The 17,665-nt window shown below is 35.3% G+C and overlaps 1 protein-coding gene across 15 annotated transcripts in view; it reads right to left on the reverse strand.

The window, feature by feature from the left end:
* Positions 1–17,665, reverse strand: part of LOC149940922 (uncharacterized) — a 29,684-nt gene extending 12,019 nt beyond the window's left edge. For 9 of the 15 annotated variants that reach the window (XR_016481138.1, XR_016481135.1, XR_016481134.1 and 6 more), the window contains exons 1-4: positions 17,423–17,665; positions 16,870–17,185; positions 16,591–16,784; positions 1,404–1,479 (exon numbers count right to left, since the gene is read on the reverse strand). Coding sequence is in view for 8 of the 15 variants with exons in the window: in XM_090177316.1 (XP_090033442.1) it covers positions 1,404–1,479; positions 16,591–16,662 (148 nt within the window). In the remaining 7 variants the exon portion in view is untranslated. Of the gene's footprint in view, positions 1–1,380; positions 1,480–16,590; positions 16,785–16,869; positions 17,186–17,422 lie in introns of those variants that run through there. The other 6 variants (XM_090177323.1, XM_090177321.1, XM_090177320.1 and 3 more) reach the window with 2 other exon arrangements.

A 17,665-nucleotide genomic window follows, 5' to 3' on the forward strand; every position in this document is an offset into this window, starting at 1 on the left:
CGAAAATACCCGGTAAAACACGATAAGCTAAAATCCGTAAATCTAGTTCGTTTCCCAGCTAAGCAACTAAGTTATACTTACATTTTCTAGTTGAATCGCTGTATTGTAGTTCGAAATGAATTGATTGAAATGAAAGCTCTATTCAATGGGAGTATTCTTCGCACTTTCCTAGGAAAGTTGTGACACGCCTTCTTGAGATTTCATTGGGCGCGAAATCACATGTCGCAATACGTCCCTGTTGACGAAATGCGCCATCTGATTTCACGCCCAATGAAGAACGTGGAAAGGAAGAAGGCGTGTCGCAACTTTCCAATGAAAGTCCGCGGAATACCGCCGATCATCATGTCTGATTTCTACCCCCATCACCTTCCCACTCACAATTCCAACCCATGATCATCACCGTGGGAAAAGCTGGCGGATGTTTAACTTTATTAATTTTTCTAGTTCAATAACAACGCTTTTTCGGCTAGACTTTAATAGGCGCTTTAATAAAACATCCTTCCGACAAGTGAGGATTGTTTATAGGATTGGAGGATGTTTGGCTTGGTTTGTGAAATTTTTCCATTTCAGACACAACACCTCGGAATATAAATTCATATGCGAGTCATTCCGTGTGAAATCGACCACACGGAAAAATGCCTAATTTTTAATTTTAATAATATTTTTTCTACAAATACATTAGGTTAAGACAGCGGTTCCCAAAAGGTGTTCCGCGGAATTACCCTGGGGTTCCGAGAATTCGCAGCCCGGCCATCTTTGTTTGCGTCAAGAGTCTTTAAAGATAATTAAAAAAAATTAGTTGGGGCAAAACAAAATTGGGAACCGCTGGGTTAAGAAACTAAGTTTCTCAAACTTTGAGTCTCGACAAAATTTGTTTTTTCGAAATATAATTTTTATCCAAAAATTGAAATTTTTGGCTTTTCAATACGAAATTTTGAATATATTCAAATATATTTTGAACCAATTCACCGAAATTAATGAAACTGCACATTTTTAGGCATAAAAGAAGTGCTGAACCTGAATCTGAAACCTAAATTTAAAATATTTTTGTTTTTAATATTTGAATATTCGGGGGGGGTCATGGTTGGTCGCGATTTGCGACGCGTACTCCACCTTCAAATAATCTGATTTTTTTATATTTTTCTTATAATGGGGTAAGAAGTCTTTTAAAAATATAATTGGAAGGTATTATTTTTTAAACGCGAGAAAAAAATAAAAACGTGTTTTTAAAAAAAAATCAATTTTATCGATATTTGAATATTCGCGGGTCACGGTTGGCCGTGATTTACGACTTGAACACCACCTTCGAAAAAAAATATATTCTGTTTACCTTACCAGTTTATAAAAATAATTTATATTAATATATCAAATTCTTAAAACCTGGTGAATTGACAACGTCATACCGCTGGCCAAGAAGAAAAGACTTATGTTGGATTCCAGATTGCAACATTCTTTGTCACGTAGAATGTCCAACAACTCCTAACAGAAAGAAAATCAAGTTTGAAAAAAAAAGATTTAAATAAAGTGGGAAAGCTATTTTCAAAATACGATCCACATAACGTTGTTTAAAATATAACTATCACTTTCTTACTTAAGTAATTTAACTTTATTTCTTTTTAAAAATTGTCTTAGTGGGCTTTCAATTATTATTAACTTCACATTTACCATAAATTGTTCTAGAGTTTGTTGGCTTACTTTAATATTTTAAAAGGTGTTCATGTTGCAACACGAGGTGAATTATTGAAACCTGTATATTCATAAACCAAAAATGTACTTTTATAAACTGCTTAGGTAAACAGAAAGAGTAAATTTACTTTAAAAAAGGTGTCGACGTAAAATTGAATTTTTGTAATTTTTTTTAAAGGTCCTAACTTTTCCTAGACCTTTTGGGCCTATTTTTTAAATTCCACGACCTTCTCCTGACTTCTTAGCCTTTTTTCTTAAAGTTCTCAACTTTTTCCTGGTTTTTGTTTATCACTCCGACAAAAAAAGATATTTGGGTAGTGCATGCTTGTTTTTTTTTTTCATGGTCTTGCATTGAAAAATATGCCTATTACCAGGATTTTACTCCTGCTATTACTGAACGAATCGACATTATTTGTTTGTTTTTGCGTATGCTGAACAACTGTTCAATTGAAACTTTTTTGCCTTCCGCCTACCGGTTAAATCGTTGCCTACGTTATAATAAAGGCCCGTGCGCGGGTGATATTTTTATTTCTTTTCTGGTATTTTACTTCGCCAAATAAATCCGCTAGGTTTGCTCGTAGCTGGACCGTTGCCTAGGAAACGGATCCCCATAGATTGAATGTAACAAATGTGGCGATGTACCGGGGAGTGGACTGCTCGCTGAGCTAGGATGTAATTAACGTTTCAACATCAATAAAGAAATTTTATTTACCAAGAAATATGAAAAAAAGAAAGGTAATAACTTCTTATATTTCATAAATATAAATTTTTTCAACAACAATAGTTTTACTTATTGGTTATAAATGTATATAAAGTTCAGCCTAACAGTGATCACAGATAAATCTATTCCATATTGACTAGTAGATTTCATTGTCGTGATAACTAACTAATTAATTATTTGTGTTGTAGGTGAAACATAAAAATGGTTGTCTATTCTATACTTAACTGTAATGAAAGTGAAAGGCAAAGAAGCAGGAAACGCAAGAGTCAAGGTGAAACCACTTATTTGTAATTGCGGGGATGTAAACCTACCCAAATTACTGTTAGAAAAGTTTTTAAGGCCTTTACTATATAATTACGCAAGAGATGTGAGTGATACATTGCACATTAAGAAACCTTTGAACTACGTACCATTATCAAGAAAGGTACATAAAGTTTAACCGCTACTAATATTGAATCAACAATGTATTTTCCTATTATTTAACAGTGTACATTAAAAACCCTTCAAAAGTTAAAAAATGTATTATTTATTTACCCTCATACACAATAATTTTATTAATGTCCCCAGTTTCCATACAAAATCCAAAATAAACTTTATGGAAATCCCTAACCACGTCCAACTTTCTGCGCCATCTCTCGTGATAAAGTAGAAAATAAACAAGACGTCGCGTCTTTAAAAAATACCCCCCTTGTTGGGGAGCGCGCACGGGCCTTTGCAACGGTTAAATAAAATATTTTTTTTTCAAAACCGTGAAATCTCATCAGATTGTTCTGAAATTTAAATTTAAAAATTTCTGGATTAAATAGTTTTTCAGAAAATTACCTGGGCCGATCAAATCGGAAAAACCCCCTGTACAATAGAAACATGGCTACACCGGTTAAGAATTTAATTGGTACTTGAAAAAATAGGAATTTATAGGAGTATATTGAAATTATAGGAATTTATAGGAACTCTGGGAGCCCAACCGTTGAGGGCATAGAAATCTCATAGGTAACTAGAATGCTGCCGTGTAACTCGCAAATGGACCAAACGCCGTGGCAGACGATAGCCAGATCTCAGCCAATCAGAGCTCAAAGAGTGGTTCTGCCAAGAATTTTATGTCACCAGAGAGAATGACGTCACCTCGCTCCCGCGATAGTAGCGGAACCAAGGAGGTTAAAATAGGAACAATTTTGAGAAAATAGGAAATTATATGAGCATATTGAAAATATAGGAATTTATAGGAACTCTGGGAGCGCCGCATTTTCGTAGCGCCAGAGAGCTACTAACCCCTGGAAGTAGGCTGCAACCAGCGCAAAACCAAGCAAATCGGCGTTTGACAAGTCGGCGCGTTAGAACGATACATTTAATAACTAAGCGGAAACTATACAATCATGGAAATAATACACCTAGCTTTATTACTTATAGTTGGGCTTATAATATTAATTTTGATCGTTTTGAAAAAGGTCCGAAATATAAAGACGCCCATACCAGATATTAAATTTCCAGGCTCACAAAGCGAAATAATTAAACAAGATTGCAATCTGGCGATGGTATACAGCGTAGAAGACACGCAATGCGACATGATTTGTAAAAATACGAGTCCTTTTATAACTCACAATGGCGCGTGTGTAAATCTATTGGCTTTCAACAGAGAAACAGTTGAAAATAACTGCGACCCTAAAAAAGGCGTTTTGGCGTATTTATTGGGTAACCCGCAATTTGGGAAAACTAAGATGATATGTCTTAGTATAGATTTGGGGATCCAACCGGATAATCCAGATGGGCAAAATAATATTTGTGTCGAGGGATCTATCGATATAGATTATATAAAATCATTTCCTCAAGTCGAAAATTGTACATGCGCAAATAATCAAATACTTTCGATATTACCAAATACAAGCGCGGTACGAAAACGTGGACTATGTGTAAAAAATCAACTGTATGACGTATTTAAGCATAACCATTTAATATTTGATCCAACTGACGTATAATTTGGGTAGTGCAGGCATGTTTTTTTTCCATGAGCTTACATCTTATCGAACAATCCGGCCAAGGCCATCATATTAGTTGCCCATCGATGGGGTTAGAATAATTTTTCTCTAGGCCTTGGCGCGTGCCAAAAGGGTTAAACATATAGCGTCAGACGTAAACTTCTTTATTTGCATTCTAAGTTTGAGCTCCGTATCTCAAATTCCATAGGAACTACGAAGAAAATTCGCGTACGCTCTCTAACCCTTGGCGCGGGTTAAAAGAGTTAAACGTAGGCATTATGTTCCAAAACGCCCAAAAAAAACGGCAAAAATTCCCCATCGAATATCTTAAAAATATTTTTGCATATTATGAATCAGTGTAAAATCAGATTGCACCCACATAAAGTTTCAATTCACCGCGAACCCCCTAAAACCGTTTCTTTCTTTCCCTGTAGTTTCTTTTACAACAAGTCCGAATTGAGGGTTGCCAATTATCTTATTCGGAGTATTTCTCCTTTTTGTGTTATATTTTTAGAAATAGCTTCAAGTTATGTGTGATACATGCCTGGCGTCTCGGTGGCGCCAGGCTTGACATAATTGCATACCTTGATTTTTTGGGGACCAAACCAGGATGTTCGCGGCTTTTGGCCAGATCTGGTTTGGGACCCCCTTTATTCCACAAGGTCGAAGACACTCTCTAAGTTGTCCCGGGTCGGCCTTTAAAAAATGCGAAGTTGCTGTGGTGAGAATCAGTGAAGCCGCGAGATTCTCGACCGCGAAGTGCGGGTACCGTTACGGTCTCGCGGAACTAGAGAAGTTCTCGGTCAGCAATTTTTCCCACGTAGGCACTACAATTTGGTGCCCCTCTTGCCCACCAATTTTTAATATATTTACTTTGACCATAAGTAACATAATCAACATAAGTATGACACTACCTATTTACCTAATGCGTTTTTTAAATAATGGTCTGTTTCGCCATTGTAAATTATTACGCGACTAAAGACTAATAACTCTCGGCTTATTCCTCTTATTCTTTGCAAATCGCCGAGTGATACAGCCAAGGCCCATTCAAAATTGAAATGCTTTCAAAAATGTAAATAATGCTAACTATGTATGAAAATATTTATGCATTATTATATAAGGAGATAAAAATAACTATTATAAACATTAGCTAGTTATTTTCGAATTTCAAACATGCGTTTTCGCTGGTAACCATCTGAAACTACACTACTACTATAACTAACAACGTTACTTTGTCAACAGGGTCAGTACAGAAATTTCTGGTGGTTGTAGGGGATGAGCTGAGAAATAAGCAGGTTTTTGTCGCGTTTCTCTGCGACGAGTTTAAAGAGCGCTTCAAAGTTTAACCTACTACCCCCTGGAAGTAGGCTGCTGTAAGCACGCACCCACGAAGCAGGAAAAAAACTATTTCGGGGCTTATTACCTACCAATTCGAAACTATCACGAGATTAAACGGCATCGCTAGTCATTAGGGTGGACTCAAAATATTGTTTAATAGATCCAGATTGGCTCTTAATTAGAGTATCTTCCATTTTGCTTTTTCTCCGCTTTTGGAAACCAAATGGGGTTTTTCTCAAACTCATTTTAAACTAGGTTGTATCAACCGAGGTCTCAAAATTAATTTAATCTTACACTATTTTGCAATCTTTATATATGATTCAACTATGATCGCGAGTTCTAAATTGCTGCTTTATCGTACGAAAACAGACTGGAAAATGAAGATATATGAAAAATTGAAAATGGTAAAGGATTTTTGAAATAGGCTCTACAAACCTAAAAAACTGACTTAACAAAGAGAAAGTGAGTCACCCTTTTTTTTCTTTGAAATAATACACATCTCTGCCACTGACGGTCATTTCAAAATAGTCGTCAAAATATAGCGAAGAGAACTATATACAAGCCTTAAATCTAGTCACAAGATAGCTTGTTGTTTGTTTATTTTTCTTTCTGTCGCAACTGTGCGATTTCAAGTTTCGTCTAGCCACGCGTGTAACTCCCCCTCAGCCGGAGGAGAAGTGACGGCCGCGTAAGGCACCCGTTGCGTTTTTGCTGACGCGCTTACCCCCTGGTATTATACAATGGGTATTATCCTTTTTAAATGGAGTGCATTTAAATATGGAAAAGCTGAAACTATGATATCAAATACAAATGGCGTTTATCCAAAATATTCCCTATGCACGTGCCAAAGGTTTAATCTTAGTGCTGATGTATTCTGTAACTACCGGAACCCAAAACCACCAAGCAGCCGGTAATGAGAAGTTCGGTAAGGCGCCTTGAACCCAATTGTTTCCAGTTATTTTTCCACTAGTTTTTTTTTAAACGGTGAAGCGATAAACGCAATAACAAATACCAAATGAACAGGCGAAGAAGAAAAGAAAACGAGAAACAGTTACCTAGTAGTGGCGACAAAGGCTCATTTCCTGCTCTTTAGGGTTCAAATCACGCGAAGCAGTATCGGTTAACTTAAATAAGACCGCGCGCAACGAGAGAGTAAAGAGAGAGACCAATCAGAGTACTAGAAAACCTCTTATTTCCGGCACGGAACGAGAGAGAAGAGGCGCTTTCTCATCGAAGCCGTGTATGGACAAAAGTAATAAATAAGTGTGGCGCTTAATTATCGAAGAAGCGGAAAGGCCAGCGCTTTGGTTTAATTGCTCAGACATATTACCATATGTAACATAATTACTCATAAGTATGCCACTGTACCTTTATTTTACTGGGACTCACCTGAAGAGGTGTTCGAAACGATGGAGCTCATTTGCATTTTTTGAATTGGTGGGCAATTATAGACTGATATAGTATGAATAACAAGATATTTATTTATTTATTTATTTATTTTTTAATTTAGAAAGTAAATAAAAAAGTTTAACCATGCATTTTTCATCTTCATTACAAATATTAGGTATATCGTTTACATTAAGCGTATCTACAAGTTAAGACATTTTACACTTTCTATGGGATTTTAACATACACTTCTTAAATGTGGGTGTATGGCCAGAAGTAATAAATAAGTGTGAGCCTAGTGGGTGATGGAGATTATTGAAGCCGTGTATGTCCAGAAGTGATAAACACTAAAAGCACTATGTATGTAGCGCTATAAGCACCATAAATAGAATATAAGCATGACACTCCCTATTATCATAACACTACATTCTTTCAAGATAAGACTGGTTCGACAAAGACCATATAAATAAAAGAACCCAAGAAGTAATTGACTTGAATTTACGATTATATTAGTTATTTCCGTATTTGGTGCTAATAAAAGAACTTTCCACGTAGGATGGTAGTTCCTTCTCAGCATTCTCATTTAAAAGAAAAAGGCGCCCAATATTATTTAAATCACCCGAAAAGTTATTTGTGCTTATTTTTTAAAATTCCTTAACTTTTTCCTGGTTTTTGTTTATCGCTCCGACAAAAAAAAAGATATTTTGGGTAGTGCAGGCTTGTTTTTTTTTCATGGTCTTAAATCTAATTGTAAAATATGCCTATTACTGAACGAATCGACATTATTTGTATGTTTTTGCTTATGCTGAACAACTTTTCAATTGAAACAATTTTTGAAAACCGTGAAATCTCATCGGATTGATCTGAAATTTAAATTTAAACATACCCTACAAAAAATCGTTTTTCAGAAAAATGCCTGGACCGATGAGTAGGGGTGAGTTGAGAAGTATACCTGTTTTTCCCCCATTTTCCAACGATGAGTTAAAAGAGCGCCAGAGAGCTTCCAAGTGTGGCCTACTAGCCCCTGGAAGTAGGCTGCAATCAGCGCAAAACCAAGCAGCCAGGGAAACGCGAACATTAAGGTTTGGGTTCATGTGATATGTAAAAAAGGACTTTGTAAACAAATCGAGCTAACCAGCGTACAAAAGCAAACTTAAACAGTATTTAAAGTCCCCACTGCTTGGTATTGCGTTTGTCGCAGCCTACTTCCAGGGGCTAGTAGGCCACACTTGGAAGCTCTCTGGCGCTCTTTTAACTCACCGTTGGAAAATGGGAAAACAGGCATACCTTCTCCACTCACCCCCGACAACACCCTGTATGCGCTCTCTCGTGGCATATAACTCGCATATAAAGTATAGTGAACGCATTTAAAATCCACGACCTTCTCCTAACTTCTTAGCTTATTTTTAAAAGTCCTTAACTTTTACCCTTATTTTTGTTTATCGCTCGGGCAAAAAAAAAAGATATTTTGGGTAGTGCGGATTTGTTTCTTTTTTCCTGATCTGATATCGAAATAGCGCTCAGAATCGGAGGGCGTTTTCCTTATGAAAATGATGAGAAAATCGAGTCAAATAAAAGCAAATTTCCATCCGCGTGTTTTGACCCGATAAATTGCACTTGGGAGTTGCGAGTATAGCTATTTCTATGTATAAAATATAGTTTCATAAAAACCAAAACGTTTTTTGTTTCGGCCTAGGAGCGTGCAAAATTTCAAATTCGAGGTCAAAATGTGTTTTCATGAGGAAAACGCCTCCAACATGGGGAGTATAGCAGTCTGATAACTTCGGTTCATGGAGTTGTTTATTTAAATGTAGCCGGAATACTCGGAATTCTTCAGTTTAAAATAAAATGGGAAATTACCGAATCAACCCCCCCCCCCCCAGCCCCTACGAGAGCTACGATCAGTAAGTTAATCATAAAAAAAATATTTATATTTGAGGCGCTTTAGCCCTTTCGATATCTTTAAATTGTGTATGATCGGTATACGAATTCCCAAGAGTGTGGTGTCTATACCAATGTTGTACCATTAAAACTATTCGTAGTAAATGTTGAAACCGAATACTTTGTTGAACGGTCAATTTTCCAATAACCGATTCAGGGTTTTTATCACATTGCGCGCTAATTTTTTCAGGTTCCTCAATTACTGATAATACACTTTTAAATATATCGAAATCTTTTACAAATTTAACTTTATTATCTGGTACTTCGATGGGTTGATTAATATATAAAGCCAATAGAGGTATTGATATGAAAATGGCGTCCTTAAAAGTACATATCGGTTCCGGCAGCGTGACATTCGTTTTAACTAGAGTATAAGTTTGAAGACCCGTGATGAGACTGATCATATCGCAAACGATCAAGACGTGGTAATCCGAAAAGTACAGACTCGTATACGGATTATAAAAGCGTTTTGTCATTTCGATGACGCTCTCCCACGAATCTAACGATAAACTCATTTTATAATTAAATGTTTTACGGGTCCTTGTAGCGGAATTTTACGGTCGGTACTATTTTTAAGTATAAATTGGGTAGAACCACTGTAATTAGAAAGAGGGGCGTTGACAAATCTGCATAATTTAATATAATCTGAAGCGCTTGGTACCGTAATAGGATGGCCGAAAGGGAAATAACGCCACTCATTCATGTATTCGCTATAAACGCGAGCTACGGGTCGTTTGGCGATATTACAAAATCCACTTCCCAGCAAGGAATCAACGAGCTCTATAGCCTCATTTAAAGATACGTTACGAATTAACTCTTCTGATAGATCAACAGTGACTAAACCGGTATTAACTATCTCTAAAACCGATTCTTTGGGCGACGTTTTAAATAAATGGGTAAATAAAATGGTCCGAACAACTGATGATACATCCGTTTCGGTGTATCTTAGTTTTTCATCAGACCTAGCTTCTTTGGTAAAATAGAAACCATTTATTAATTGACATAAACAATTGTCGGATTCAATTATGTTTTGATCATTAGTGCACGGTTGAGGAGGCTTAAAATCAGACAACGTGTATATGAATCGGGCGCTATTAGATTGAACGTTAAACATCGCCCAATGTCTGGAATCATTTATATTTCCGATAATTTTCCACTGCCGGAGCCGCGAAAAGAAATATTACCCAATTTGGGGTGTAAAATAAAACGATACGCTAATGGAGGCAAGGTAGACTCTATAAGACGCGAAATTGAATCTATATTTAAGCGCGGATACACTCACGTGGTAAATATGCCGGGACCTTTAGACGAGATAGCCTATAACGCGAGATGCTTCTATATAATACCCGTAGACGAAAGATTTATAAAATATGTCGCCGAAATTTGTAGCAGATCAATCTCTCCAAAAACATTTTGAGAGGGCGAATTAAAAAATTAAACGGAATGACAACTAGCTTATTTTCAACCTTAATTCGACCCAGTCACTTCCCAAATTGTTTTCACCGAATCACCGCTTTTTTTAGACCACTGCTCAAAACACCCTTATGGTGTTGGTTAAAACCACCTCTAAATTATACCATAATAAATAGACTAATAAATTATTAAAAATAAATAACTTACGAGCTTAATTACTCAGTCTATCATTTACACAAGGAATTAAAAGCCTTAATTGTCACGTCCCTGATGTGGAACAACGATCACTACTAAGGGAACCAGAAATACTTATAATAATATAGAAAAATAAAATGAAATCGTTGACACTAAATCTTAAAATTTACAAAAACTAACCCTAAATAAAATACCCTTGTAAGTCTTAGATGGGGAGATTTATTTCTGGGGACTCGAAAGATACATAATTGAGAGTTGCTTTTGAAGTTAAAATAAAAGTAATCGTAAATTTAATGTTAAAATTTCGACTGGATAAAAAAGTAAGTTAGTTATGTTTTGCATTTCCCAGGGCTCCCAGCGATTTTTTTGTAAATATTATAGGAATTATAGGAAATTTCATAGAAAATATAGGAATTTATAGGAACATTATTAGCCAAAAAATAGAAATTTATAGGACCATTGTAGCTAAAAATGGGAATTTATAGGAACATTTTAGCTAAAAATAGGAATTTATACGAACAATTTTGAAAAAAAATAGGAAATTATAGGTGTATATTGAAATTATAGGAATTTCTGGATATAGCTATAGAAAAAACTAGAACATTTCGAGAAAATAGGAATTTATAGGAACAATTTTGAGAAAATAGTGCTGCGAGGACGCAAAAAATAAGACCGCCTCCTTTTTTCCTCCCCCCCCCCCCCCCCCTAGCGTGACGGCGTTAGGGCCTCAACATGTCCGTCGATAGTCTCGACATATTCATTCTTAAAATCTAGGTCGAGCTTAGGCTATAAAATCTCAATGTAGAGAATTTTTACCAGGATAAATCTAAAATCATGGCGAGTGGTGATTTCTATCTAGAACCTGTAGTTCCTTTGCCGCGATCGTTAAAATTTCTCTCTCTTCGAGTAGTAAGAACTTTTAATCTTTTTAAAAAACAAAATATTTGTACAAAATTAGAAGAATATTGTTTACATAGTGTATTTCTAGAGTCAAAAATTTTAATCGAGCCATATGGTTCAATTATTTTTAAATGCCCATTTTTTAAATATTCGTTTAAATTAAACCCCACCTTATTTATTGCGCCCTATGATTCACGAATTGAGCAAACACAAACATTTTGTTCATTTTCTGTTCATGATAAAAGTTTTAAATGTGGCCATCCAGGAATTGTGTATGATGAACTATTATTCCATACTAAATCGATGTTATACGGCTGGTTTAGCTACGAAATTCTACATTTATCAAGCAAATATATGCACATCTTTTGCAATGCTAACCAAATTTCGTGGTGGAATCAACATAATTTAAAACAGTTTCAGTCTGAACTACATTTACTAGACCAAATCCAACATGTTGGCTCTGTCCAACATAAAGTACGATCTGTTTTAATCAATGCGGACATTCTCGAGATGTATTCATCAGAGGCAATTAAGATCAAAAATAGTGTATTTGTTCGCTCAATGATGGAGCAGCAAGAGAAAATCAAAGAATTGTTGTGGTAAATATTTTTCAATACATTTATTTAAATAGATTAATTAATATTTAAAAATTCTAGCCCGAATTTCAAACCAGATACATCGTTTTGTACCGAAGCAGAAAAATATCTTCTACGGATTGATGTAATTATAATTATTTTTAATTATACACTTATAATATTTTTAATTTTGTGTTTTTTATTTTTTAGCCTTTAAATTATTTATATCCTTTTTGTTAATTCTTTATTGTTTGTTAAGTTAATTTGTTAGTTTTATTTAACGTATAATATTTCTTGTATTGTTTATTATTTAAAAAAAATTGTTTGTATAGAATATAACAATTATTAAACAATATAATATCTAATTTATTTACTATTAAATTTTATTATTTTTAATAAACAAGTTTAGCATTGTTTAAGAATAAAAAAAATGTGTAACCAGAAGTAAATGATCAGTAGTAATTGGGGGGAGGGGGTCATACACGAGCGCTGATATCTCGGTCCGAGCTTGCCCGATCGTGTCCAAACTTGTTTGGGTGATAGACCGAGGCTTATTGGGTGTGATCAGGGGTCAAGCATCGAGGTCAAAGGTCATATTCAAGGTCAAATTTGAGATAAAAAACAAAAAATATTTTATTGACTTTTCTTAAGGACAAAACTGGTTTTTAATTTTTTCTTCTTAACTTTTGGTCGTACGTTGTAAGCATCGCGTATTACTCCGACAAGTATCACACTTATTTGTAACTTTTGGTCATACGTTGTAAGCACCGCGTATTACTCCGATAAGTGTCACACTTATTTGTAACTTTTGGTCATACGTTGTAAGCATCGCGTATTACTCCGATAAGTGTCACACTTATTTGTAATATTTGGTCATACGTTGTAAGCATCGCGTATTACTCCGATAAGTGAATATATAAAAATAAAATTAAATCATTGTCAATAAATCTTAAAATTAAAAAAAAACTAACACTAAATAAAATACCCATCCTCACCCCTTCTAACGTGAATAAAGAAAAAAGAACTCAGAATTATAAGATTTTCACCAAGAATTGATCTATTTATATTATAGAGAGGATGTTTATATTCCGTCGATTTTCACCTTGGCTCCCTTGCAGCTCTAGGATAAGATATAAAATGAGCATCAAAAAAGAGGTAAGCTACAATACATGGGATTGTCCAGGCGGTCATTCAAGTTGTCAGAGATGTCAATCAGTTGTCACTCGTCAAAAAATTAAGTACAGGATAAGAGGGGTGGAAATTCGCTCTGGTCTCGGTCTTTAAAATTCAATCAATTCCAGGCGGCGCGTTATTGGCTCCCTAAAAATTACATCCTCTTGATGCAGTTGCGGTAATATACGTATATCCGCGTGAGTGACGCGTTAAATAAGAACGCCTCCTTTTTAATGATGCGACGTGACTTACAGTATATAAACATTATCTCTATACAGGGTGTTAACTGGAAAATGAACCAGTGCGAATATCTCAAAACGTTTTGTAGCTAAGATTTTAACCTGGTCTCTATCGCAATTCATTTTAGGGTTTACTTATCTTTGATCTCGACTTCCTATTTAGAAAATCAGATTCGGTTAAAGCTAGTTAGCCATAAAATGTGACGCGAAACACTTTTCTAATTGGAACCAATTTCGTAAGTCCTATGTTTTTCAAGGTAAGTTTCGAATTACCTCGAAGACATGGTTCAAGGTCATTAAAATTTTCATAGTCGGTTAACCCCCCCCCCCCCCCTCAGCGCTCTATTTCAAAATCTTAGCTAAAACACGTTGTGAGATATACGCTCTGGTTCATTTTTCAGTTAACACCCTGTTTATAAATAGATCAATTCTTGATTTCCCATTTGGATAAAAAGAACTAAACAATAGGAAATCAAACCTTAAACCATCCCACCCTACTAATAAAGAAATGAAATTAGGGCTTAACTCAAACAGGCCTATTCTCAAAACAAACAGATAAACAAGAAAAGAAAATCGTTTATTTAAAACAAAAATTGCTTTTGTAAACAAAAGAATGGAATTTCACCCTACAGCTGAAACTCTGAAAACATGGAGCATGTCTTCAATCCAAAAAAATTGATATTATATATTAACTATTTTCTGCTTTAAATAACTCGACTAAGTACACTAACATTAATAATAATTACATTTTCAAATCACCCAATTACCCTTATCTAATTTTAAGCACAACTAGCCTAGATTTAAAAACGTTTTTTTTTTAAACTAAAATGAGTCTACTTAGATACATTATCATCTTACGTTTTATTAAGGGGTCTATTCATTTTGTTCATATACAGGGTGTTTTAAAGGGTATTGCAAAAATTTGAAGGAGTTGTAGGGTGGTGCGTTGAGAAATATGCCCGTATCAAGAATGTATTTATTTATACTCAGGGAGAATGAATATGTCGAGATTATTTTTAGCGTTTCTCCAATTCCACCCGTTGGGGCCCCCGGTATGCTCCTCCGCTTTAATAAAATCAAATAATACTGCAATCTCATTAGTTGTTAAAAATTACGTTTTTCGACGCGATTAACGCTGCTGCGAGGACGCAAAAAAATAAGACCGCCTCCTTCCCCCCCCCCCCCCCCTTAGCGTGACGGGGTTAGGGGCTCAACGTGTCCGTCGATAGTCTCGACATATTCATTCTCCCCGAGTATAAATAATTACATTCTTGCCTGTATTTTTCCAATTTAAACTCATCTTAGGAGAAAGGGGAAAAATACAAGCATTTGGGACTTTGAGAGTTGATTATGAGTTACAATATTATATTAAAATAAGAGGTATTTAAGACTTCACTTTGGTATCATATGGGGAGACTAATTTTTGGGAACTTGAAAGAGGCTTATTTGAGATTTGATTATGAATTACAATATTATATTAAAATAAGAGTCCTTTAAGCTAGTCTCATATTTGAAGACGTATATTTTGGGAATTAAAAAAAAAAAAAGATTCCACTATGAGTTACAATATTATATTAAAACAAGTCATTTAAGACTTCACTTAAGTCTTATAAGGGAGATTCATTTCTGGGGACTCTAAAGATACATAATTGAGAATTGTTTTTGAAGTTAAAAAAAGTAATCGTAAATTTAATGTTAAACTTTCGACTGGACCCTCTTATCCAGTTCTTTTTGTAGTGTTATCTAAAAATGAGGGGATTTTTTTGACAATAGGTACTTTTGTTTTTTGGTTTGATATTTGTCAAGGATTACAGTAATGCAAAAAGTTTTAACCGCAATTTATTATTTAAAAAGATATGATCAATGTAAAATTGTTACTTGCCAGCAATTTATACAAGGGAACATTCATATTTCGAGATTTGTGTACGTGTTGGATGAGGTAGGACTGATGACGAGGACGATTCTTTAAATTCCTAGATTTTAATACTTTTCTGATAACGTAGGACTGATGACGAAAAAGAAAAAGACTGAAATGCAAAACAGTACTAACTTTTAAGGGTTGGGAATTTTGCCCGCATTTCAACGCAATTTAGGCTTTTTTTTAACCATAATATGTCATATTATATGTCTTCTGTGTGATGTTGACTTATATAACGTCTAATGTATTCTAAGTATTGGCGCGCGGCGCCTCCCCAATCCATACTAAAAAAAGCTAGGGGGCCATCTATAACGCAACCTAGAGGACAGCACCAAGCCTGACACATCAAGTATCGTCAACCCGATATTAATCCAACTAACCTAATAATATAAATAACTTAACCGAACCTATTTTCCCGCCAAAACCCCTAAAATGCGTTGAAATACGGCGAAAATACCTAAAATAAAAAAGGAGGTTAGTAATGTTTTGCATTTCCACATTCTTTCTTTTTCGTCATCGGCCCCACGTTATCCAAATTGCAATAAAATCTAGGAATTTAAAGAATCGTCCTAGGGATAATACTCATTCAAAAAACTCACCCCATTTTAAAAGTTTTAAATTCCAACTTAATCGCTTTACCAACCCCACCCCAACATCCTATAGTTCTCTTATTGATTAAATTTTGGTCTCCTTCTAATCCTCTGCGTAATGTAGCGAATAGATCTCAGTAAAACTTGTGGATGTGAAAAGTAATAAGTGTCACACTTATGTAACAATATCGTACACTAATGGCTATAAACTATATGAGATGTCAACTACGAGCTGACATTTTCGTTTTTCCCATGTTAGTCTATTCTTTGTCTGTTATTTATATACACATCTCTCGAGGAATCTACTATGGTTCTTACAAAAACATTACCACATGAATAACTTATATTTCTCCTATTATTAAAAGCTATAGCCTTAATTAAGTTCTCGTATTTCATCTGAGATATTTTTCAAATATGCACCCATTTATAGGTCCCACGCGTAGTTTACATTTCTGGTAAAAATCTTAGAACTTAGTTGATACTCAGGTCTATGTTTCTAAGAAAATTAACCAGCATAAATATTAAAAATGAAAAACCATTACCTCTGGTATCCAGGACGTCGTTTTGCCTTTCGAATCTCTGCTTGCTTTGGCATTGGGAATCACAACTTTCATCACAGTTAAGTCACTTTGGTTTTGCGGGTATTAGGCTGTCCCCATGACCCCGTCGCAAGAGACACCACCGATTGTTTCCATTGTCTAACCGAACATAATCTTGTATTCATAGCCTTTCATTGCTTGGTTTTGAAATTACGCACATGGAAGATAAAGCTGTTGTTAAAATAAACACTACATTAAGATTGAAGACAACGGTAAACGAACCAATGGAATGTTTCCTCCTTTTGGTGGATTCACACACGCAGCAATCTCTATATGAAATGTCAACGTGCATGATCTTGGGCCAGGATTTCAATCGTCAAACTGAACGTAATCTTGGTATGCATGGCGTTTTATTGCTTGGTTTTGAAAAATTACATAAATGGAAGATAAAACTGTGGTTATAATAAACACTACATTAAGAGTTAAGACAACGATAAACAAAACCAATGGCATGTTTCCTCCTATCGATTAGATGACGCCCACAGCAATCTCTGCCTTATACATAGGGCAGACTAGGCAAAGTGACTAGGTCCTCGGCCTACGAAAATTTTAGGAGACATTAGGGCCTACTATTCCATATGGATGGGCCTACGAAGGTCTGAAAAGTCGCTAAATGAGAGATTATTGCCTAAGGCCTACGGAAAGTTCAATTCCATATTAAAAGGGTCTGCTAAATTCCGGAAAGTCGTTAAATGATAAATTTTTACCTAAGGCCTACTGAAAGACTAAAACGGCCCTGTTTCCAGCCCCAATATTTAAATATGTTTTGGCTTACTTGGTCCTCAATTTCCAATAGGCAGGCTGTTCCTCGACTTGCATCTTATCTCACGTTCGATAGAAATCACTGTAAAATGAAAATTCATAATTATGGATTATGGTTTTTCACCTTTGGAAAGTATTCCGCCTCCAGGCTCCAAACAAATTTGAAATAACGAAGTAAATAGGGCGTTGTCTGCGGAGATTCGGAGAAAGTGTTTAGTTTCACTTTGGCATTGGCAAGTAATGCGACACTCGTCAC

The sequence above is a fragment of the Leiobunum rupestre genome, chromosome 6 (assembly GCF_980474605.1).
Source record: "Leiobunum rupestre chromosome 6, qqLeiRupe1.1.hap1, whole genome shotgun sequence".
NCBI classification, from domain to species: domain Eukaryota; kingdom Metazoa; phylum Arthropoda; class Arachnida; order Opiliones; family Sclerosomatidae; genus Leiobunum; species Leiobunum rupestre.